This window comes from Penaeus chinensis, chromosome 3 (genome assembly GCF_019202785.1).
Source record: "Penaeus chinensis breed Huanghai No. 1 chromosome 3, ASM1920278v2, whole genome shotgun sequence".
In the NCBI taxonomy this organism is placed as follows: Eukaryota; Metazoa; Arthropoda; class Malacostraca; order Decapoda; family Penaeidae; genus Penaeus; species Penaeus chinensis.
The window spans coordinates 8,696,792-8,721,791 of record NC_061821.1 but is presented as its reverse complement, the minus strand read 5'-3'; the positions used below and the strand labels follow the sequence as shown (position 1 = coordinate 8,721,791).

At 42.9% G+C, this 25,000-nt stretch overlaps 2 protein-coding genes across 2 annotated transcripts in view; one reads left to right on the top strand and one right to left on the bottom strand.

Annotated features, from left to right (window-relative positions):
- The window catches only part of LOC125043636 (RNA cytidine acetyltransferase-like), a 13,128-nt gene extending 2,933 nt beyond the window's left edge, over window positions 1-10,195 (top strand). The window contains exons 5-19 of the mRNA XM_047639874.1: window positions 188-413; window positions 1,425-1,629; window positions 1,837-1,958; window positions 2,582-2,718; window positions 3,087-3,205; window positions 3,324-3,489; window positions 4,489-4,687; window positions 5,215-5,388; window positions 5,529-5,658; window positions 6,176-6,320; window positions 6,824-7,044; window positions 7,231-7,403; window positions 7,655-7,888; window positions 9,297-9,448; window positions 10,011-10,195. Coding sequence (XP_047495830.1) covers window positions 188-413; window positions 1,425-1,629; window positions 1,837-1,958; window positions 2,582-2,718; window positions 3,087-3,205; window positions 3,324-3,489; window positions 4,489-4,687; window positions 5,215-5,388; window positions 5,529-5,658; window positions 6,176-6,320; window positions 6,824-7,044; window positions 7,231-7,403; window positions 7,655-7,888; window positions 9,297-9,448; window positions 10,011-10,152 — 2,545 coding nt within the window. The 3' untranslated portion in view covers window positions 10,153-10,195. The remainder of the gene's footprint in view (window positions 1-187; window positions 414-1,424; window positions 1,630-1,836; window positions 1,959-2,581; window positions 2,719-3,086; window positions 3,206-3,323; window positions 3,490-4,488; window positions 4,688-5,214; window positions 5,389-5,528; window positions 5,659-6,175; window positions 6,321-6,823; window positions 7,045-7,230; window positions 7,404-7,654; window positions 7,889-9,296; window positions 9,449-10,010) is intronic.
- Window positions 10,196-13,877: 3,682 nt separating this feature from the next.
- LOC125045355 (hemicentin-2-like) overlaps window positions 13,878-25,000 on the bottom strand; it is a 156,765-nt gene continuing 145,642 nt past the window's right edge. The window contains exons 2-10 of the mRNA XM_047642564.1: window positions 23,897-24,095; window positions 21,861-22,118; window positions 20,216-20,412; window positions 18,961-20,094; window positions 17,982-18,839; window positions 17,652-17,845; window positions 17,371-17,533; window positions 16,924-17,247; window positions 13,878-16,807 (exon numbers count right to left, since the gene is read on the bottom strand). Coding sequence (XP_047498520.1) covers window positions 16,632-16,807; window positions 16,924-17,247; window positions 17,371-17,533; window positions 17,652-17,845; window positions 17,982-18,839; window positions 18,961-20,094; window positions 20,216-20,412; window positions 21,861-22,118; window positions 23,897-24,095 — 3,503 coding nt within the window. The 3' untranslated portion in view covers window positions 13,878-16,631. The remainder of the gene's footprint in view (window positions 16,808-16,923; window positions 17,248-17,370; window positions 17,534-17,651; window positions 17,846-17,981; window positions 18,840-18,960; window positions 20,095-20,215; window positions 20,413-21,860; window positions 22,119-23,896; window positions 24,096-25,000) is intronic.

Below are 25,000 nucleotides of genomic sequence, written 5' to 3'. Positions count from 1 at the left end.
AGGGCTACATCTCTGATATATACTTAATGTCCAGGCTTGAGCCAGTAACTTGGCTATGAATTATTAATGGAGATAATGTATATGAATGCTGGTGTCCACATGTTCCCTATATATACAATATTTATAGTGGAGATAAAGGAAAGTAGCTCAATAACAAATTGTTTTTACCATTTGAATGTCTTTGCAGATTTGTATTATCCTTGGGCTGGTGCAAGTCATGCCTAATTGTGGATGACAAGCTTCAGCTGATGTCAGAACTACCATCCTTAGCGGGTCCTGTGAAACCTTTGGCAAAGTCCAAGCTACAAGAGATGGAGTCTTTGCAAGAACAACTGCAGAACTTGCAGAAGAGCCTTGAGGATGCAGACAAACCACTTCCGCAGTTGGTGGGATGTTGCAAGACCCTTGACCAAGTGAGGCTTTTTAAAATTGGGTCTGTTATTTTGTGTGTAGGTGTGGGTGGGTTGGTGGTATTGGTATGTTGAATATCTAAATAGTGGAGCATAGAAAAAGTTACCCCATATAAAGTGAAATGGGAAAAACAAAATATGTACATAAAACACACATACAAAAATTGCTTATTATCTATGATATGATAAATCATGTATTTGTCATATATTTCTGTATGTGTAAATTATAAAAAGAAAAACAAAATAATGTTGTAAGGAGGTCAGCCATGAATGAAGGCAACTGGATGACGGGAGAGGAGGGGGACCTAGGTGAATGGGGCAAGGGGTGGGTTGGTGGGTATACTGAACTATTATGGCAAGGGGACAGTATTGTAGCAGTCCTGGTCTTGATTGGTCTTCAGCAGGTAGATCTTGCAACTGACTGTCAAGTCCTGACTGGTAGATAACAGGGCACATCCCCTGTAGCATTCATCTCTTAAATCATTTGTAACCTTATCTGAGATGATATAAACACAGGAGAAAGCAGTTTAAAGTATCTTCAATATAGCAGTAGGATTGGGTGGGAGAAGTCACACAGACAAAAAGAAGGCCTAGCTGGATGGGGGAGGGGAAGTAGCACTCTGTAGCCTTACTTAAAAGTACCAAATATACTAGCTTACCCAACAGTACCAAATATACTAGCTTACCCTGTCCCCTATGTCCACTTGGATATGGGACCAACCTGACCTTACCAACACTGCTTTCCATTCATGCCAAAATAGCCTGCTAGGTTTTAAAATCTGATGTTCAGTGGTGGCGACTAGGCTTGGAGGGGAAATGTACTTGTATGTTTAATCAAAATGACTCTGAATTTAGGGATTAATGTTAAGCTAAGTAAGCTGTATTTCTGTATTCAGTTTGTCCTTTTTTTGAGGCTTGATATACCAAATATTAATGTGGATATTGTTCATAACAGAAACTCCTCCTCCTTTATTTATGTGTATTTCTTTTAATAAATAACAACCAACTACACAGGCTAGAGCCCTCCTCAAGATGATAGATGTGATCACCGAGAAGGGTGGAAAAGGGCTGCTCTCAGTCACAGCTGGACGTGGTCGGGGAAAGTCAGCTGCTCTGGGGTTGTCGGTTGCAGCCGCAGTGCACTTTGGTCTCAACAACATCTTTGTGACGAGCCCCTCCCCAGAGAACTTGAACACCTTCTTTGAGTTCATCTTTAAAGGTGTGTTTGTACGTTTTTTTGTATCTCTGCTCTGCTCTGCTTTTTTTGTCATGTCTTTTGTTGCTTTTATCAGTATTGTAAAATATGTTGTTATTTTGTTTTCTTAAGGTTAACTTCTGTTGTTATTGATTTTATATTCTCGGCTAAGCACAAGATGTTTATTGATATAAAAAAATTTAGTTTTTGTTTATTTACTAATTATTTCAGGTTTTGATGCACTGGGATATGAGGAACAGAATGACTATGAGATCATCCAGTCCACAAATCAAGAGTTTAATGAGGCAATAGTGCGTGTAAATGTATTTAGAGAATTTCGCCAAACTATACAGGTATGATTTTGCCAGTATTTTGACCATGTGAGGGTAGTATATAAGTGGGGCCGCTGTGGGCCTGCAAGAGCATGGGTTTGAATCCCAGCCACGGTCTGAGGTTAGGAAGGGCATCCACTTGGGGTAACGGTCTCCACCTTGCCAATTCCTGTCTGTCCTTTCACTGGACAGGCCCGTCCTAGCCCTTGATCAAAAAGGGTTTCGTGACGTTAAACCGAAATCAAAATTAAGGGTAATATATAAGTATATGTGATATCATAATTTTTCTTTTAAACATATTTGTTCAATAATGCTTTGTTTTGTTTTGAGAACTAGACTAAAAGTTCAGTACTAACTGTTGCACCTTTTAATGTTTAATATCACCGATGAAATGAGTGAAAATGTTACCATACTTAATTGACATGTCATGTCATGTGCAGATGGATTATGATTAGTATTATTCCTATATTTTTGTTTCTTAGTGGTCTGTTCTCATTGTGTTTTATTTATTTATTTGTTTTTATGTTTATTATCTTTATTTTATTTATTTATTTATTTATTTATTTTTATTTTATTTCATTTTTTTGTAAGGGCTGTGTTGTAACAGTACATGATTATGATTGCCCTTTTAACATATTTTCCAGTATGTTGATCCAGTAGATGCCAGTATGTTGGGACAGTGTGAGTTACTGGTGATAGATGAAGCTGCTGCCATTCCCCTACCCCAGGTCAAGGCACTTATTGGAAACTACAGCGTCTTCATGGCATCAACGATCAATGGGTTTGTAGCTCAGCATTTGTCTGTGAAAGGATTTGGGTTGGCTATGATCAGTTTTGTGCATGCCTGAGACAAAGTTTGGGCCTGAAACTGACCATATAATGGTATGTAAAGTATTGTTTTAACACATCCACTCTCCTGTGATTATCAAGATCCCCTTTGTGTGCATACCTTAGACAAAGAAAGTAATATTAGCCTAAGATAAAAGGCTTAAATTTTCTGGTTCATTCTATAGAATACTGTAACACCTAAAGTAATTAAAAGCTAAAGGCCTCAATTGGCTGTGACTTTCATAACTTATTCTCAGAGGACAAATACACAGGAATAAGGTCCTAATTTATAATGGTTTGTTTTCTATTGGTTCAATATAGGTACGAGGGGACTGGAAGATCTTTGTCCCTAAAGCTTCTTCAACAGCTGAGACAACAGTCTAGCTCAGCAGGAGCTACAGCAGCAAAGTTAGTTGATATTTCATCAGAAATGACCTCAAGTAAGTGGGTTTTTTGGGATTATGACTGTTCTTAAGATATACAATACTTAATGTTTTTATAGTACATATACTGAAACTATTACATTTGTAAACTTGGACGTATCTTGTCTCACTTCAGGCCGCACCTTGCACGAGGTAACACTAGAGGAAAGCATTCGTTATGGAAGTGGGGATTCTGTAGAGAGGTGGATGCATCAGCTGTTGTGCCTTGATGCTACATCAGAAGTGTTCCAGACTTCCACTTGTCCCCCACCACAAACTTGTCAGTTGTATTATGTTAATAGGTGAGTCCTGCCACTATTTAAATAAGAGTGCTTCATCAGTGGCCCTGTGGATCACAAGTTGCCCACTGATTCATATTTTTGTGACTTGGAAGCACTCATATCATGTTGGTTTATTATTTAAAGATGAATAAGAAATGAATGTATCTGCAGCTCTTAGGTTACATATGCAAAAGGAGACTAGAAAGACAACATTTCAGTACATTGCGAATTCCACTCTATGATTCTGATTACAATAGAGTAGGGATGTATCCTTTACAAATGCTCCATGACTAGCTATAGCAGTTTCATGGCAACTTTAACTGTTAAACTGTTGATTTAATATATATATGAATTACTACTATCAAACATATGTCAAAAGTTAACACCCCTCTGCTAATACATACCAAAGTTTGCTATTGAGCATTAAATTTGGTGTTGTTGGGCAGTAACTGGTTAATATTCCCACTCTTAACACAGAATGGACAGTACAGGTTCATGAGACATTAGTGTGTTAGCCAGTGTTATCTGTGGCAGATTACTTTTTTGTGAGTGGAAACAATGTCCTGATAGTCAGAAGAATGCCCCAAACAGTCCAATTCCAAAATGTGAGTCTGGTCCTTCAGTACACACTATGACACAGCCAGAAATATATGTATCTTGCCAGATTTGATTACAGTGCTGTCTTGGGTGATTCGGATCTGCAGACAGTGGGAGTTATGATTAATGAGATGCATTGGTAGTAGGCATTCAGATAGCCATCCGGCCAATTTGTCAACCCACTTATGCTCTTGCTCAGTCTAAAAAGTAACTGTGACATTTTTTCAAGTTTTCATTAATAATTTTTTTCTATCTTTCATTCTTAATAAATTCGCCAGCTCACAGTGTTGAAAACCTCAGTTTTGCCATAACAGCTTGTTCATTATATGACTTTTTGAGTTATTATAAGTGATCTCTTATTTTTGAAAATATTTTTGATCTGATTTGATAGTAATGTTAACTTTCTCCGCACTTAATTTCCAGGGATGTCTTGTTTAGTGGCCATAAAGAAAGTGAAGACTTCCTTCACCAGGTGATGTCCCTTCTGGTGTCATCCCATTACCGCAACTCTCCTGACGACCTGCAGGTGCTGTGCGATGCTCCAGCACACCATCTCTTTGTGCTTCTTCCTCCTGTTGTGTCTGGCATGACTTCATTTCCGCCAGTCCTTGCTGTGGTGCAGGTCAGTTTTGATGTTTTATTTACTCATTTTAACCCATTCACCCCGGATTTATGTTCTGTCCCCTGTACTTTTTGGTGAATTTTGTTACATACAGAGGGTTCCCCATGTGCTCAGCCGGCCAGGAGTCTATCAGTAGGCCCTAGTTACGGATCCTAATTTTCCCATTCCTTGAATTGGCAGGAAAATGTTTTTTTCTTATTAATACCATTCCTATCGATGTTATAATGTTATGTTAATTAAATTGTCATTAAAATATTTTAGACAATGAAAAGATAAATGCATGTATTCTTGCCACATGGGATGAACGGGTTAAGAATATTATTCAAGTTTGCTGTTATTTTTTCCTAATAATTTCTTTTATGTATTGAAAAAAAGTGAGATAGTTTCAAAGCTACCCTCTTACTGAAAGATCATGTTTTTATTTTGTCAGGGCATTATTGCTACTAGTCTTTTCAAACATAGCTGCTAAACATCTTTCAAAGAAGTTGATAAGTAATTTTTTTATCTTTCTTTTTTTGGGCATAAAGGTATGCCTGGAAGGAGGGATACCCAAATCTGTGTCTGACGGCAATAAAAGCAGAGGCGAGCGGCCCTCAGGTGATCTGGTGCCCTGGGCCATGGCATTGCAGTACCTTGACACCAGCCTGACGGAGCAAGTTAGTGCAAGAGTTGTCAGAGTGGCTGCTCATCCCGATTATCAGGTGAGATTCCAAATTGTTTATCTGTCACATTTCTTTTATTTTGTTTGTCTGCTTTTATTGTTATAATTATTTAGTTTCCCCTATTTCTGTATAAGCTTTTATAAATGTCATGAAAGCTCAAATGATTGGGAATATTGCAGGGTATGGGTTATGGATCATGTGCCATCAACCTGTTGAGTGATTATTACAGCGGAAAGCACATCTCTCTGGAGGACAAGCAGGACTCAGGTGTTGGCACTGATGAGGAGGACAAGGACAGTGATGCCATTGGTGGGTTGTTTAATTATTAATCTTGTTGATATAGTCTAATTGATTGATTAAATAATAAATAAGTTTCTTTTTTTTTTTTCTTTTTTTTTTATTTCATCTGTTGAGTGTAGGTTGTTAACATGTAATGCAAAAGTTCTTGTATGTGGCATAATGTTAAGAGGGTGAGGGAAAATATATTACTTAATTCATGATATTATTACAAGACTATGAATGTAACATTTTTATGTAATATAATTCCCTCCCTCTCTCTTGTTGTTGTTGTTGTTTTTCTGTTTTCTTTTACCACAAGTATCTTGAAAGTAGATTGTTCCATAAATTTATTTGTTTGTGTTTGCATTTAGCTTTACAATACTGAATAAAGCCATATGAATTTGCCTGACAAACATGTTTATTTTGCACTATTTTATCAGTTTTGTTTATTTTGTCATATATATCATATGTTTGTCATTTATTTACTATCTATTCCTGTACGTATTTTCTACCAGTTTCATATTTATTCGTTATGCTTTGATTTCAGTACCCCGCAAGAGTGGCAAACCCCTTCTCTCCAAACTGAGCGAACGAGTGCCAGAGTCCATCGACTACCTGAGTGTGTCATATGGGTTAACATTGCCCCTGCTGAAGTTCTGGTGCAGGGGAGGCTATATTCCTCTGTATATCAGGTAAGGTACACAGAGGAACTAAACCAAGCTGAAGTATGATGAGAAGTAATTTGCTAGTGACATTTTAAGTCAAAATTGAATCCCTTTTGGAGCATAGTGCCAGAATGCATTACCACTCATCTGACTTGATACTGCTGTCTGGATTGTTGATTTTGTCATTGGAGTCAGCAATTAATCTTACCTATCTCATTTGTTTACCCTTTTCCTTCATTTTTTGAAAGCTTTATTTCTATTATTTTATTGTCTATGGTGTTATTGATATTTTAATAACAATTTAGAATCATAATATCAATAAGACTGATAACAATGTCAGTATTAGTAGTATTGGAAAGAAAAAACTCTCATTGATTGTCTGTTTTTTTAGGGTTACCATATTAATGTGTTTGTTTGTTGTTGTTAGAATATCTACAAATGTGTTAGGTAATAATCTGCTTTAGGTCACAATGTTTAAATCATATTTGCTATTATTTGAATATTCAATGCTCCTTCCTCCTCACTAACAGCCAGGTTGCGAACAAAGTAACCGGCGAGCACAGTTGCATGATGGTGAAGCTGATGGACAGCGGTGATGGAGAATCTCCGTTAGCCAAGAACGAATGGGTAAAGAATGCATCCCGGGAGTTCATAAGAAGGTTTATTTCCCTTCTTGGAGGGCCTTTCTCCAATCTGCCGTCCTTGTTGGCACAGAAGGTCATCCAGTCCCACTCAACCACGGAGGAGAAAGGTATGGGTGGGAAGGGATAGGAGGTTTACTGGTTTACTGAGATGGATTAGTAACACTAGGAGAAAGTACACCAGGCATTGCAACTGAAATGGTGCAAGTAATTGTATTGGATATATTAGACATTTATTGTTTTTCAGCCCATATTTATAGGAGAAATGATATTAAAACTTTTTATTTGATTCACAGAGATTAAATGGAAAGAACTGAAGAGTATGGTGTCAGGTCATGATCTCCAGCGACTAGAAAAATATTCAAACAACTTGGCAGATAGATATCTTGTAACTGACCTCTTGCCTAATATTGCAACACTTTTCTTCTTGAACAAACTCCCATCAGTGCATTTATCACCAGTACAGTCAGTAAGTGTCTTTACCATTTATAGAGTAGTTTGATTGAAGATTAATTTACATTGTTTGTTGTCAAACTGTTTCGTAACAAAGAATGATAGTAAATCATTTTTGTAGATCAGAAAAGACGGTTAGCATATTGTTAATATTAGAATTTCATTAGATGCATACAGACAGTATCTTTCTCTAAATATACATATATCATTATGGACACACATAAAATGAAACAGAAAAAAAAGTCTTAAACGATTAAATTTTGACAGGGCCTCTTAGTGGGACTGGGCCTGCAGATGAAGACCATGGACAATGTGGTTGCCATGCTAGACATCACCCTTGAATCAGCGCTCGGCCAGTTCAACCGTGCGATACGACGCCTTCTAAAAACAATGACCAACATACAGGAGTCGTCCCTGGCTCAGCATCTCCCTGCTCCCGTTTTGCCTGAATTTGTGCCAGTCGACATAACTCTTGACCAGGACTTAAATCAGGCTGCCGAGGTAAGGCGGTGGTTGTAGCATGTTTTTATTGTTATTGTTGTTGTTTTCTTTTTTTGTTATAATGTAAGTCTATGATTTCTCAGAGGTTCGACATAATTTTTTCTATGGTCATAGTAACCAGGAGCGGTATTCACAAAGGGTCATAGACTCCGAAATTTGTCTTTGACAGAAATAAGGTTTTTGTCTCCGAGATTTTGTCTATGACTCCTTGCAAAAATGTCCTTAGCACCCGATTTTTGTCTATGACTCGCCTGATGTTACAGACAGGTTTGGAGGTGTCTCACACACATGAGGACTCTGTAAATTGTCCTTATGAGATGTCAACAACAATAAGGCGATTTTACAATTGTTATGGAAATCCTTCATGCCACTTTTTTACTTATTGTCTAATGTTAATTGACCTGTTTCCTCTGTGATTACTGCAGTTTTCTCATAGATTAATACAAATGGCACTGCATGCCTTCTCAGCTGATGCAATGACAACAAATGTAGAGTGCCACATAAAGATAAAAAAAATATTAAATAGGTCAGATTTTAGTCATTATATATATTTAAGATTCACTGCAATTGTAATTTAATATAATTACTACATTAAATTATTATCATAGGTCTTTTAAGCTGTGCATATTTGTGCTATTTAAGTTTTAACTTTGAAATGTGGCAACAGGGCGAGTCAAAGATGAAATTGCTAAGAAAAGACAAATTTTACAACAATTTTGGAATGAAAGACGGTTTTTAGGACAGTCCTTAAACTTGTCAAACACCTTTAGATTTTGTTTTATTTGTTTTTGGAAAATGTTTTAGTACAAGGAGTGCCTTAATCTGTTGATGGCATGTGTTTTTGTTTAACCATAAGTGAATAGTCAGATTCAGTTACAAGACCTACCAAACTTCACATGTTTATCCTCATTCCATCACAATTTGGAATAGAGTCAAACTATCATCATTGGAATTAATATCATTACAATAATAACAACAGTAATAAAAATAATGATGAAAATAACAACAAATTCAATAAAGATAATAGTAATAGAGAAAAAATCCTAAAATTCAAGGAATATAACAAACGGGTGGAGTCAATTGATTGAGTCCTTGTAGATGCATCAGCTGTTTTATAAAAAATACAGTTTGTATAATGTATAGAAAGCAATAGCTTTAATATCTCTATCTCAAGGGAGGGAAAAAAATGCAAGAGTAAGTGTAGTGAGTATAGCATTTTTAAGGTGATTATATTCAATCAGAAATTCTGAGGCAAATGAGAAATGATCAAAAGCCAAGAGAAAAAGAAGAGAATCAGGACCAACGATGAAGATTTTAAAAAATTCCTCTCTTTTGAAGTTTGTGTTTTTCAGTCTTTCTCTTCCTGCATATTCACACTTTACGAATCCCTCTGTTAATCTCTCCACAGGACTTTGAACGAGACCAGAAGAAGAAGGAGAAGCTTCAGGAGATCAACAGCCTCATCATGGGAGACGTGAGGAGGTACAAGATCCAGGGCGATGACAGGGCTTGGGAGTCTGTTCTGGAGGGCGGCGCTGGTGCCTCGGTCACTATCAAGAGGTCTGTTGGAGGATTTGTCTTATGTTGTATACCTGTGTCTTAATGTCTATGCCTTTTTAAAGCCTGTTTTTCACTACTTTATGCCTTTAACCTGCTAACTACAACATACAGGTTTTGCTATTGGGAGTTCAGGGTCATTTATCCATATACACCATTTCTTAAATAATACTCTCTTTTTTTTTTCTGAAACTTTCATCCCATCATTTTCATTGTGCAGCGTGAGGGTGGATGGAATGCTTAATTGCACGGTTCTCATGTTGTTTTGAAGTTTTTTGGGTTCACCTCAGAAGTGCAGTTTCTCTTTCTCTTTTCATTTTTATTAGCCTCACATTTCTGGGTCGGATGTTATGTTTTATGCATAGCTACATATATAGCTATATTGATATATACAAGAATTCTTTTTTTTTGTTCCATCCTTTTATAATTAATTGAACATAACTTTTTTTGTTGTATTAGTATTCAGAAAAAATAGCTTCATATTGTCAAGTATAGTTAGATTAGGCTAACATTCATGTATTTAGCTTTTAGTTAGAGATATAAACATTTCTTTTGTGGTTTGCAGCGCCAAAAGAACATCAAAGATGACAGATAAAGAGTTGGAGAATATGTTGGAAGCTCCCACCAAGAAGAAGAAGACCAAAGATGCCCAAGGGGGTAAACAGGTAAAAGACAAGAAAAACAAGAAATTTGGAAAGAAGAGATAGTAGAGTGTAAAATAAAACTTTCTTTAACAAAATATCAAATATTTATGCCCTACTTTGTTTAAACCTATTTGATATATTTTGGGAAATAAATATATCTTTATGAAATATTTCAGTTGATTCATATATAATCACTTGAGAATCATTAAAAAAAAAGTTAAATGACACTTGTTCATGGCAGAAAGAAAAACAAAGTGAGAGAAACAACTGGAATAAATATCAGAATGAATACAGAGTTTGTTCTTTGGAAATGCTAGTATGCAACCACGTATCTCATGGCAGTAGTTCTATGTGATATATTCACATCTCATAAAGCTGGTCTCATTTCATCTCGGTTTCAGCTCAGGATATAATTTTGTGTAAAGGCATGTCCAGATGAGGGGGTGTGATTGGTGCGTTTGCCTACCTCTGACTTCTCAGGCCCACCCACCTATCAGGCCTGCATGTCTGGACATGCCCTAGTGCAGCTCTTGGTAGGAATGGATGGATTATGATGGTTAAAGACTTATTAGGTGGTTAGCTATGGTATGTTCTGTTTTTTAACCCATTCGCCCCATTTGGCAATAATACATGCCATGCCCACTGTAATACAAGTTTATTTATTGTATTTACACATAGATGGGTCTACAAGTTCTTAATCACCAAATAGCCAGTTATCAGAACTACCTATCTCACCTGTTTACCCTTTTCCCACACTTTAGGAAAGGGTCTTTTGTATCATTTCATTGTCTAAAATATTTTAATTGCAATATAATAATCATAACATCAATACCAATAATAACAGTATCAATAGCAATGGTATTAATAAGAAAAACACATTTTCCCGCCAATTCAAGGAATGGGTAAATCTGAATCGGTAACTAGGGGCTACTGATAGACTCCTTGCCAGGGTGAGCACATGTGGAGCCATCTGTATGTAACAAAATTCACCAAAAACTACAGGGGACAGAACATAAATCCAGGGCGAATGGGTTAATACATTCATTGTATTACAGCCTATTCCACCGTCTTGGAAATATGATTTTAAAAAATCTTTGCTGGTGTGGATTGGCAAGTAGTTTCGTTTGTGTGTGTACCTGCTAATGGAAGTGTTTGGGTTGCATTAGGTTTCAAGTGTAACATTCTGTAGCACTAATTAATAATTTCCTTGGAAGCACTCCCAAAGCTATGAAGAGATTCAAGTAGTATTTAACCCATTGCTGCTGGGAACAGCACGTACAAAGATGCCATGTCCTCTGGGACATTGTTTTATTAACTGATGGTAATGCTATCAATATCCGTGGCGTTATTTTTAATATTATAATTACTATAATATTATTGATATTATAAGATACCATAAAAGATTCTCGAAAATCAAGGTAAAGGGTAAACAGGCGAGACAGGTAGTACTCGTAATTGGCTCATTGGTGACTTAGTACAAATGACAAATTGAATCATCCGTGTGTAAAGACAATACAGTAAACTCACAGTGGGCATGGCATGAATGTAAATTCCATGCCCATCAGCTTTGGGTTGTGTTTACACATAGATGGCTTTACAAGTGTTTAGTCATCAAGTCATCATTTAGTCTTCATCAAATCATCAATTTACTTGTGGTAGCTGTCTCACCTGTTTATCTTTTACTTTGATTTTCAATAATGTTTTTATTTTATTGCTAGTAGTATTGTTAATAACATTATAATTATTATGTCAGTAATGATAACAATATCAGTATGAATAGCAGTAGAGGGGAAAAAAATCCCTAAAACTCAAGGAAAGGGAAAATCAGGAGAAGGTCATGAAGGCATAATAATTGACTCTTTGGCTATATGTGTAAACCCAATTCACAAAACAAAAAACTCTAGTGAACATTGGGTATGCCCAGCGGCAATGGGTCAAGGTTGTGTCATGGTCCTTGTTGAATTTTATAAACAAACCTAGTATGTTGAAAAACTTTAAGCCTACATCATGTATATGATCTTTGTGTGCAAGTTAGACTGAGGAAAAGGGAGGAGGTTCCTCGCCAAGTTAGTTGGGTGTCAAACATGTTTCTCCCCAATATGGTATCTGCATTAGCTTGGCTCTAAATGTATTGCAGCTACCTTGTGTTTAGGATATTACTTTAGTTAAACAAGGATAGAAGAGTAATTGTCCATCCCTTTAAAAATTATGTAAAATATTTGAAAGTTGTCCAGGTTTCCTTTAACCCAATGCCGTCGGGGAAAATGAACAAAAAATGGGGAAAATGCTGTGCCCATTTTCTATATTTTTTTGTGAAATGTCTGCTCATAGATGACTTTGCTAGTGCTTAGCCACAAAGGAGTCAATTAATAGACCTTGTGACCATACGTGATTTGAATTGTAAAAAACTAGTAAAAAACTAGTAAAAAACGTGTTTTTTACTAGTGCTATGGATATCGATGGTGTTAATTTTATTATAAACATTATAATTATTATAATGTTTTTTAATATTAGTAACAGCAAAATAAGATAATGTAAAATATTTCGTAAATCAAAGAAAAGGGTGAACGGGCGAGACGGGCAGTACTCCTAACTGGCTCATTGGTGACTTAGTACAAGTATAGCCATCTATGTGTAAAAACAATCAAACAAGTACTAACAGTGGGCATAGCACGTGTCTACCCGTCGTACCCGTCGGCAAGGGGTTAAGAAACCATTTTGTCTCATGATTTTCCCAGAAATTAGCATGATAACTGCCATCATGGTATGCAATACATGTTCAGAAAGTCCTAGAATATATTCATTAAGAAAGTGTGAATTTATTGTATAGAATTGAATTCACTATAGCAGACACTGTATTGTAATTACTGTATATCAGTGTTTGGTTTAATGATTGTGAAAGAGAAAATTATATTTTAAATATACATTATTTATGATCTTATGAGGGAGCTGAGGAAAACTTGTCTATACATAATAATACACACATGCACACATATATATACACACACACATACACATACACACATTGTACGTACAGACAGACAGGCAGACAGAGACAGACAGACAGACAGAGAGACTGAAAAACAGACAGACAGACAGACACAGACAGACACACACAGACACACACAGACACACAGAGACACATAGACAGACACACACAGACACACAGACAGACACACAGACACAGACAGACACACAGACACAGACACAGACACACACAGACACACACAGACACACACACAGACACACACACAGACACACACACAGACACACACACACACACACACACACACACACACAGACACAGACACAGACACAGACACAGACACAGACACAGACACAGACACAGACACAGACACAGACACAGACACAGACACAGACACAGACACAGACACAGACACAGACACACACACACACACACACACACACACACACACACACACACACACACACACACACACACACACACACACACACACACACACACACACACACACACACACACACATACACACACACACACACACACACACACACACACACACACACACACACACACATATTCATATATATACACATATACATATATATATACACACATACATACATACACATTTTTTTTTTTTTTTTTTTTGTATATATATACACATACACATAATATATACGTATTCATACAAGTACATATATGTATACACATACATATATATTTATACATATATATATTTATATAAATATACATATACATACTGTATCATAAATTGATTTTCAAGTTAATGAAATATCAAAGATTCACTGATGTTTTTATTAGCTTTAAATTGAGAATACAAAATCACTTTGCTACATAATAACCTTACAAAAACTTTCTGTCAATAGACCATATATGATCTACGATGTACAGGTACATTTACAATATTTACAAAAATATATATTAAACATCAATGAGCATCAGATATAAGATAAAATTTCTATTATAATAAAACATATCAGTTCTCTGAGCAGAAATTGCTAAGATTATTTCACTGATGAGAAAAAGAAAAAATCAGTTGGGAAATTATGAAGATATGACAAATTGTATAACTTATCTTTTTCATTGGAAACAATATGTTAAAATGAATGGATCAAAGTTCTTGCAAACTGTCTCCTAAATATTACACACATTGGGCAAGGGTTGTTATGCAGGAGGAAAACTCCTGATGAACACATTAATATTCCATCCAGTACCAGTACAACACTTAATGAGTTGTAAAGAATTGTGCTAAATAACGGAGTATCTAATATGTTATTTCACAAGTGTTAGACAGTTGCATGCAATGTGCTTGTCACTCAGATTTAAGTACTGGGTCTACAGGTACAAGATCTCCAGTAATTTATGCACAGATAAAGTTGCAAAACAGAATTTAGTACACAACAACAATTTCAGAAACAACTTTATTTCTCCCAGAGAAAAGGTTATTGCACAGGGAATTTTGGAATGTAGGAAAAATCAAATTCACATGTCTTATCATTCTTGATGGATTTCTTTGTGTAGATTCTTAAAATTAAGAACCACAGATGCTTAAAAATAGGTTAAAATCCATCACTAAATATATCAATTGTAACAAAGCATGAAATTACGTGAGCCATCATTAACCAAAACCTGTGCAGTGTGTATGTTTACAAGTGTGAGTGAGTTTCATGTGTGTTTCAGTGTGTATGTGTCTTTCTGTATTAATATTCAAGTTTTGGCTATGAACATGCCTTAATTGAAAGTTATTCACAGATGAGCGACAGAATGAGAAGTTAGTATTGGCAGCTCAATGGGAGTGCTTTGCATCCAATGAATTCCCAAGAAAACTGGGTATTAAAAGGAAAAATATTTACACAAAGTGAGATAAAATACTTAACATAAAATTCAAAATAAGTACCATTATATGAGCCTCCGTGAGATATGGAATTATTAAAGACATAAGTCACATTCAAGCCTGAACAGATGGGAGGTACTGCTAAGTTACACTAAGTTTAATCTCAGTCCAAGTAAAAAGGCATTAATATTACTTGGTGATATTGGACTGAATTTCAAATTTGGGAAAATAAATTTTGTTGAAGTACTCTAATTAACGTTAAAATTATTTCTTTTTGTTTACATGTTAAACACCTAAATTATAGGAAGACACTTATTCCAATTCTTTTCTTAAGGAATAACGGAGGAATTAAGAAAGTGTAGAGTAAATCTTATGAAATGAGTTAACAAACATAAGAGGCAAGAGCTCATTATTTTAAGAATAATTAAACTCTTACCTCTATCGTCCAAACATACAACTTTACAAACGGGTAAATTACAAAAAAAATGTTACAGGACATAAATATATATAAAGTACAAAATGAGCTTCCTCATATGTACTTGAGATCACAATACATATAGCCTGTTACGACAGCAAGCTGCTATTCTAACACCCAGGTCACTCTCGAGACGGATGATGTGGTTAGACTCCAACTAAATTGAAAGTGATAAGAATATAAAAAGGGATAAACTATTTCACATAATTTATAGTTCGAGCATAACCATCCCATCCTCCGTTAAGCGCCCTCCATTTATGCAGTTGGGTGGCCAGTATCACAGTAACCACATAGGCTCACGAGTATCCAACCCTTTCCAAGAGTTGCTTTTGCGGGCTATATTTTACCAGTGCGCACCACATTGTGACCAGGCTTGAGCTTTACATTCTGTGCTCACTTTGTGCTTTGTACCTGTACGAACGGAGGCTTTTTTTTCTTAAGATTCCATCACAGTAACCCTCCACTTTGCACAGATGAGTTTGTGTGAGCTGGCAGGGGATTGGCTTCTTCAACAGTACCCAGTCATAGCACAAAGCTGACCAATTACTTCTACATTTTAACAGCAAATATATGGCTTCAGTTTCTCACATACACATCACACACATGCATCAATCTTGTCCTCTTTCTCCTCAGCAACTCAGACTAGACGTGAGCAGGGGGCGGCGTAAGCTTCTTGTCTTTTATAGCCATTCATCACTGGCTTATGGCTGTGGGGAGAGAATTATAGGGAAGAGTACCACCGCCCCGGCCGGAGGAGTGAGCGGCGTCCTCACCCTGTTCTCCCGTTGCCAGCCACGTCCCTCAGTCAAGTCTAGGGTATTTGTAGTGTAAGCAGGCAAGCAGGTAATAATTTATGAACTCAGTCATTCCAAGAACTTCTTTTAACTGGAATTGCACTGGACTTGGGGAGTGATGGTAATGCAGCATTTTTTTGTTGTGTTTTACTTTAGGGTGATGGTAATGGAGATTTTAGCATGGATCGAGGGGGATTATCTCGGAAAGGACTTAGCATCAATGCTGCAATTATCCATGGCACATGTCGACACCATTCTAGCGAACAATGTGATAGCTAGATTGGATGGACTCCACTGGTGATCCAAAATTTGTCATCGTTCAAATCACCCAGTTTTATCCACATCCAAACATCCATTTCCACTGAACCCCACATCCACGCATCTCCTATTACCCAACAACGTTTTATCTCTTAAAAGACCTTGTGCTGCTGCTCACACAATAATCTCCCTGATGATTCTCCGGTTGCGGGAATTCGGGGTCGAGTAACCAGATTCCAGAGACTCGTCAAAACTGATCTGAGGTTTGTTGTCGGGGTTCATCTCTGCACCCATCTGGTCGTGCTGTTCCATGTAGGGATCCGGCATGCCGCTCACATCATAGCTTCCATCTGTAAATCAAAAAAGAAAAAAATAGTAAAAACCAAGCACTGCAAATCATCTGAAATTACATCAAGTCCACGTATAAATCCACCCAAGCAACAAAGTAAGAGAACATGTGACGTACCCATGTGATCTGCACGCTTCCTCGGCTTCTGTACGGCAGCGTAGGGATCCCCGTTGGCCATGTAGTTCCCGCGAGAGCCCGGATAGTCTTCCATCATCCCCTGTCCTTGGTGAGAAGCGGGAGGGTAGTGAGAGTAGTCGTCGTAGCCAGAAATGCCGTAACCTCCGTGAATCATGGGGTCGTACTGGTAGCTTCGTGGGTCCTGCACCATGTGGGAGGCCATCTGTGGGTCGCCGTGGCCCTTCACCTGCCACAAAGAGTCCTGGGAGTTGACTGAACCTCCATTGTTGGAGTTGGAGTAGCTGTTGTCCATGAATCCCATTCCTGTAAGAAAGAAAAGTTTTAGTATGCATCCATTATAGATCTGCATTTTCAATCACAATACCAAGAAAATTAAGTCATTATTATTTTGATATCCGTTACAATAATCAGTCTGTGATGCTTTACCATTATTATTATGACCATTGTTCACATGTCCATTCTGGTTGTAGTTGTGGTACTGCTGAGAACTGTAGATGCCCGTTTTGGAAGGATCATCCAATCCTGTGTCCATGGAGCCATCAAGACCCTTGTTATCCATACCAACAGTATAGTATGGGGGAGGTGGAGCCTGAAAAACATTAATTACAATTAGCTACAGATAAAAAAATGCATGCTAGTCGTTTATAATTTAAAGTATCATAACTTAGATTTCCGATAAGGATCACTTTTTTGACAGAGGGCTTTACCTGCTGTGCTACAACACCACGGTGAGAAACTTCCATGTCTGCGGTCTTATTCTTGAGCTTGCTGTTCCTTCTACGGCAGCAGCAGCAGATGAACACAAGTGCAACAATGGCTACAAAGACTACACAGCCTATAATGATTGCAACCATGTACTGCATTGACATACTCTGGGACGGTATGGGTGGCAGGTGGTCAACTGGAGAAAGGAGAAAAAACATTTTAGTTAAGCCTAAATACACACGCCTTTTAAATGTTCGTATATACTTGGAATCTCATGTCCTAATGCATAACACATGGCAATACAAAAAAATATACAAATACTACTGCTTTACCTTTCGTGGCAGTTCGGTATTTTCCACAGGTGTCGTCACTGAAGACGGAACAGAACTTGAGTCGCACTTCGTTGGGAGCAGCATCGCCCAGGGCCACCTCGCCGTGGTTGTCACTGTTAATAGGCACCAGCTCCTCCATGGGGACCCATTCTTCCGTTTCCACATCCTGCACTTCTACCTGTGCTTGCAACATGAGGTGAGTGGGGAGCACCTTGAAGCTCAGAATGTTATTGATCCTCTCGAAGAACACCTCTTCGGGTTCGGGGATGGTCTCCACGTTGACGAGGGTCATGGCTTCCAGGGGGTCCGAGAAGTCGCTGTCTCCCTTGATGTTGCTGGCCTTCACTTGCAACTTGAATCTCGTCTGCTGAATGAGAGGCTGGATCACGCACGGGTTCTGCGTCTGGCAATCGTGGCTCGTGACTTCCCCAGACATGGCCTCAGCTCGCACGTGGAAGATAGTGTCCGGGAAACCACCGTTGAAGCTCTCGTCCCAGGCCAGGTTGATGAAGTCGGTGCCACTTGTGATGACGCGGAGATTCTTGGGGTGTTCTGGGCGACCCTTCTCCTGCAGGGTGATTATGGTCTTGTGTTCGCCCATGTTGTTCATACCCTTGCAGGTGTAGCTGCCATAATCAGCCTTGGTGACGCCGAGAACAGTGAGGACTGATGCATACACGTCGTCTCCCAAGACAGTGTCATTGGCTGTGTAGTGAGTACCATCTGTGTCAATGAAGTTTGCGCCGAGCGACCACTGGAATGCGGGCTTAGGGTAGGCCTGCATGCGGCACTCGACCCGCGCATCTTCGCCGATATCGAAAGCGACTTTATTGGCCTTGTGGACGGTTATTGGGGAATCTGTCAAGATAAAAAATGGGATTAGAGTATGCCACAGTACATGTACTACATACGTAAAACGTGTTTCCCAAAGTACATACAGAAAAACCAACGTAAAATAAGAGCTCAGTTAACTACTTACGTTCGATCCTAATCAGTTGTGAACTAGAGACTTCTCGTACGTCGTTCTTGAAGACACACTCGTAAGTTCCTCTGTCAATGGGAAGCAACTGGTTGTCGTAGCGGCGAGGGCCACGGAACTGCAGCGTCGACTGAACGGTGTAGGCGGCATTCTGGTTGTGCGACTGCTCCACCAGGATATCGTAGAAGCCGTCGGAAGAGTTGAGCTCGACCCCGTCCTTCAGCCAGCGGATGGAGGGCTGGGGCTTCCCTTGGGCGCGGCAGGTCAGGCTTAGGTCGGTCTTGCTGATGCGGTGGATGGCGGTTTCGGGAAGGTCCTCCAGGATCCTCGGTGGCTGGTACACGCGCACGTGGACCGAGGCGGGGGTGCCCTTGCCCAGGCGGTTGGAGGGCTGGCAGTAGTAGGTTCCTTCCTCGGACAGCGAGGCGCGGGGGATGGTGTAGTTGACGCCCAGAGTGAGCGGCGTATCCGAGCCCTGGCGCCACCAGCGGTACGTGGGCATGGGCCAGCCGGGGGGGTCGGCGCCGCAGGTCAGCGTGGACTGCTCCCCCTGTACGGCGATGGGCTCGGCGGGCGTGATGAAGGTCTTGCCAGGGGCGTGGCGCACTCGCACAGCGACGGTGGCATTGCCGATGCGGTCGCTCGGCTCGCCGCCCGTCGGATTCAGGATGTTGACGGCGCGGCAGATGTAGTTGCCCTGGTTCTGCGCCGACACGCGGTTCAGCCTCAGGATGTCTCCATTCTGGCGGAAGCTGTCGTCGCCCTCCTTCAGCCATTCGATGGTCACGGGCGCCGGGTTCGCGGTCACATTGCAGGTGATCGTGATGTCCTCGGACTCGTCCACGTCCTTGCTGGACATGACGGCCACGCGAGGGCCATACTGAACGTCCAGGGTGACCTCGGCCTCGCGCAGCCGCCCCAGCCCGTTGTCGGCCTGGCACACGTAGCGGCCGGCGTCCTCAAGCGATATGCGCTCCTTGACGAGGGTGTTATGGGTGTCGATGAAGCGTCCGGCGCGCGTCCAGCGCACGTTGCTCACGGCGGGCTTGGCGTCGGCCGTGCACGTCAGGGTGGCCGAGTGCTCCAGCTCTACGCGCAGGGGGTTCTCGGGCCCGATGGTGATCCGCGGGTAGTCTGCGGGAAGAGGGCGATCGATATAAAACATATGACCCGGAAGAACTTTCAAGCATCAATCAATGCCACACAGAATATATCAGATGCAAGGCTCTCTAAGCAAAGCGCAGCAAATACTCACAGTTCACGCTGAGGGTGACGGTGGACTCCATCTTCTCGTCGTCGGTGAGCGCCCTGTTCCACACGACGCACCGGTACTGCGCGCCGTCGTCGTCCTTGCCGGGGGTGATGGTGAGGACGGAGGTGGTGGGGAAGTCGCGTCCGCCGCCCGGCTTCAGCACGCTGTACAGCTTCTGCTCAGAGCCCGAGCGGTACCAGCTGCGAACAAGCAACATGGTTTAGCACGAGAAGAACGGGGGGAAATATAGTGAGGGACGGGTGTTGGGTTAGGGGCAGCATGGGGTGGGCGTAGGGGGAGGTTGGAGAGAAGGGGGGAGACATATATGTGGTGCTGGTCGTGACTGCTTCTATCCCCCCCTTCCCTCCCTCCTTCCCCGTCCCCGAGGTCCCGTAAACCCGTCACCGTCGACATAACCCTGTCAACTCCCTCGCCAAACGTTCAGAACCTTCAAAGACGTCTTGGTAAACCGCTAACTCATCACCCTTATCGCCAAGCTACACTCTTTCCCCTCAATAAGCACCCTTTCACCCTCGCCAAGCCCCCTCCTCCCCAACCCGGCCGGAGCGTGAAGTGGCGGGCAGTTCGCACAACGCGCCATTGTTTACAGTGCTGGTCCGGGTGGGCATGTGGGCACTGGCCTCCCGCGCCCGCCCGCCCGCCCGCCCTGCATATGCCACGCCTTGCTCCACTCGCCTTGCGTCGCCCTGCTCTCTCAAGAGGGAGGATGGAGAAGGGAAGGGAGAGAAGAGAAAGGGAAGGGAAAGCAGGGAAGAGTAGAGGAACGAAGAGAAGAGAAAAAGGAATAGAAGAGGGTAGAACAGAATAAATGAGAAAAAAGAAGGAAAGAGGAGAGGGGAGGCGAGGTAATGAACGAAATCGGGGAGAAGGAATGAAATCAGGGAAAAGAGGAGGATAGGAAACAAACAGAAAGACGAAGAAAGCGAAATGAAAAAAGCGCTACACCTGCAACCCCGCGCCCACTTGAAAAGCACACGCAGCAGACGTCTGGGTGAAGCGGCCTCTCAAGCCCACCCCAGCCTGGCGACCCGACCCTCGAGAGTGCCACATCCGCCGCGTTGTGTAGATATCTTTGAAAAAATCTCTTCACACTAACATCTATTTCTCCTTTCAAAAACATCCCCAAAACTCTACTTCATCTCACGAAATCCGACCACTCCGAGACAACCAAGCCATTATTTCCGGGGGGATCGTGCGAACAGAGATATTTCTCCAGTGACATCGAGAGGGCCAGACGGAGCCTGACTGCACATAAAACCTCCCGGATGCTGCCGCCAGACCCGCCGTTCTAGCCGGTGCTCTCCGTCGGGAGGAGCGGGCCGTGAGAATTTGTGTGTCAATCTGCTTCTTCTGCTTCTCCATTCTCCCTTCCTATCTCCCTTTCCTTTCTTTCCTTATCCCTCTTTTTTTTCCCAACTCTTTCCTTCCCTCCCCTTCTTCAATCCTTTCCTCCCCCCTCCCCCCTCCTTCCTTCAGTTCCTTTCTCTTTCTTCCCTTCTCCCTTTTTTTGTTTATCTCTCCCTCCCTCCTCCCCTCCCTCCTCCCTCATCTCCCCAGTCAACACCTCTCCTGAAACGCACCAGCTCGTAAACTCAACCCAAACCAAGGCGACGAGAGAAAGACTCACATGATCTGCGGGTCGGGCGAGCCGCCCTGGGACGAGCACACGAGGTCGATCTCCTGTCCCTCGGTGGCGGTGGGCGCCTCGGGGTTCACCCTGGGGCTTCCGGGCGGGATGAGCACGGTCAGGTTCACGGTGGTGGTGTGCAGGTCGGATCCGGTGCCGGCCTCCTTCACGCGGCACTCAAACATGCCGTTGTCGCGCTCGTACGTGGCGCGGCTGATGGTCAGGTCATACCGGCCTTCCTCCAGGTCCAGGTCCACGCTGCAGGGGGAGAAAAGTGGCATTAGGCAGTGCTAAGTCTTAAGAAAAAAAAGGTAAAATAAATATGTGTAGATACAAATGTCACTAATTACAGAAATACAAATATGAAAGTGATTTGTCGTATGGCGGCAGGCCATAGACAAGCATAAATTTAAAAATTATTAATAATAATGACACGAAGGCCAAATCCGCGCCTCGCAATCTGCTGCTCACGCGACGCCCATTTCGGCGCTAATCCCCCGGCGTCAGCGGGACGGACAAAGCGCAACAAAACGGAAGTCGGACGCACCAAATCCCCGGCTCACGCACAGCCTCCTCTCCCCTTCTCACTCGTCTCTCTCCTCCTCTCTTTCGCTCTCTCATTAGCCGTCACGCACCCAGTTCCCCGAATTCGATATCCCTTTTGGAAGGCGCATCCCGTGAACGGCTGCCTGGCTTAAGCCCCGTGAAGGACGCCAGCGGCGCCGTTCCCACGTGCATCAAGCAGCGAGTCGCAGAGCTGACGGCGAGTCACCGTGCTTGCTTTCTTAGTGGGTCAAGCTTCCCGCTCGCGATTCGAGACGGCCCGGGCTTGTGCCGGCGTCGAGAAGCATGCACCGCGTCCGTGCTCAGTTCCGCTTGCCGTGGCCGTTCCCTCCTGAACAACTCGCGAGATGACGGAGAAGCAGATTACGTCGGCTGGTTAATGGTGCGCCGTAACTCTGAGGGCCTGCGTCTGCGGTAATGCCGCTTTGGAAACTTCCTAATGGCCCTCTCTATGTATGCTGTAAGTATTCGCTGGCATTTACAATGCCCTCGCCCGTCTCGCGCTCACCCGCAAGCACATGCGAACTCCAACTTGATAAGGAAGTCATGACTGCAGCATCCTCGGACAAGGGACAAGGGGCGGCGAGAGAGGAGGGTCCTGTGGCCGCGTGGGTCAGGTGGGGCACAGGACGCGTGGCTGCCCTCCCTGCTCCCGCCCGGCCACCGTGCGTCCCGCCGTAGAAGCTTCGGTGTGTGTCTCTAATGGGCACCGCTCCCGGGCAGATATTACAACGCCATTACGGGCCCCGGTCTGTCCGAGGGCAACGCGGGATCGGTGGTGGTGCGACAGCATCGGGCCAGGGACACCGCAAACATATGCTGCGCCGTGGGAGGCACACATGGCCGCCACCTCCCGTCTTGATACTGACACCATGTATCACGCACACAGACACGCACACGGACACGCACACGGACACGCACACGGACACACATGCGGGGGGCAGTTGATGCAAGCGAGAAGTACTCGAAGCCTCAAGTCCTCAGACGAACGAAGTTGCTTAGGAATTATTCTCAATACCATTATTAATTAAGCATTTCCCGTTCAGTCAAAAAAGACAAATCCGAGTATCATTTAATTTACATACTTTCATAATTATCATTAGATGTGAGCAAGGAGGGTACAGCCGTTCGTTAGTGGGTGGGCGCGTGCGTGCGTGCGTGCGTGCGAGTGCTAATGTGCCGCGTGTGGATTTCAAAGGCGTCCGCGGCGGGCGAGGGCACCGCGCCAAGCCACACCGAGTTATAGCACCCGCGGCGCTCGGGAGAACCCGAGTCCGGCCAGCCGCAACCGCACATTATATTCCGCTGCTCCAAGCCTCCTCCGCACCTTCTACAGAATGAGGAAAGGAGTGGACGAAGGATAATAATAATAAAAAAAAAAACCGTACTTTCAGTCATTCTCATCCTCACCCTCACTTCTCCCTTCTCCTTCTCCTCCAACCAAGGACCAGTTCCTCTCGCTCAGCACTTACGTGTAGCTCCTGTCGAATGGTGTGTCCCGAATGGCGACGTTGTCCTTCTCGCCCTTCCTCTGCCTCATCCAGAAGATCTGTCCTCCCGAGGTGATGAGCGACGGGTTGTTGATGCGGCACTTGAGGGTCACGTCCTGGCCCTCGCGCACGTCCGCCACCTCCTCGCGCCGGTTGCCCGTCGCCGCCGCCGCCACCGCACCTGCAACAGGAAGAGAGAAATATTAATTTGCGTGTCACATCAAGCTTATCTAGGGAGGGTCTATCTGCGAGGTTATTTAGTATCAAGGGGAAGAAAGATGGAAGGAGCGATCTGGAAGAAAACCGACGATGGGTGGGGGCGTGCCGTGTATCGCTGCTCCCCGCCCATTAATACCCATCACACCTCGACCATTTAGCAACCCCCCGTACACCCGCGCCTATACCTGGCTGCTAATGTGTCCAGAGCACCATCATTTACACCATATCTCGCCGCCACCTCCCTCACCTCGTTCAGCGAACCAACCCTTCCCTCTTCCTCTCCCTCTCGCGCTTGACGCTATCTCCGCGCTTTATCTTTGCGGGCGATCGCGTTACACTTCCCGCTCTCCTCCGCCGCCCTTCCGCCGTGATGTGCGAGGCCATTAGAGTCCGCGCGCCCTCTGCCGGGCTCAAGGGTAATGAAGCGGTTGATGGCGGGCGTGTGGGCGTAATGGTGACGCGCGGGAGTCGGCGCCCACCCGTAGTGTACATGGCAACTGGCCACGCTTCGCCGCCCACAAGACGCTATCACATGACCCCGCCGCCCGCACCCGCCCACAGCGCCATCACTCACAGCATCACGGCATCCGCGCGGCGGCTCCGCCTTCGCTTCCGAGGCAAAACTCAGCCAGGGACTCCCGCCCTGACCCAACGAGACCCAGGCGGAACAGGAGAGCATCGCGGGCGCCGGGCGAAGGGTTGCCGTCGGCCCGGCGGCGTACGAAACCAGAGGCTCCCTCGCGAAGGGGTTCCTATCGCCTTCCCCTTTCTTCCTCCTCTCTTCCTCCACATCCTCTCACCCCCCCCCCCCCCCTGCCACTCTACAAGATGTACCTTACCAATTCTAGACTCCCTGCTCCACACCCT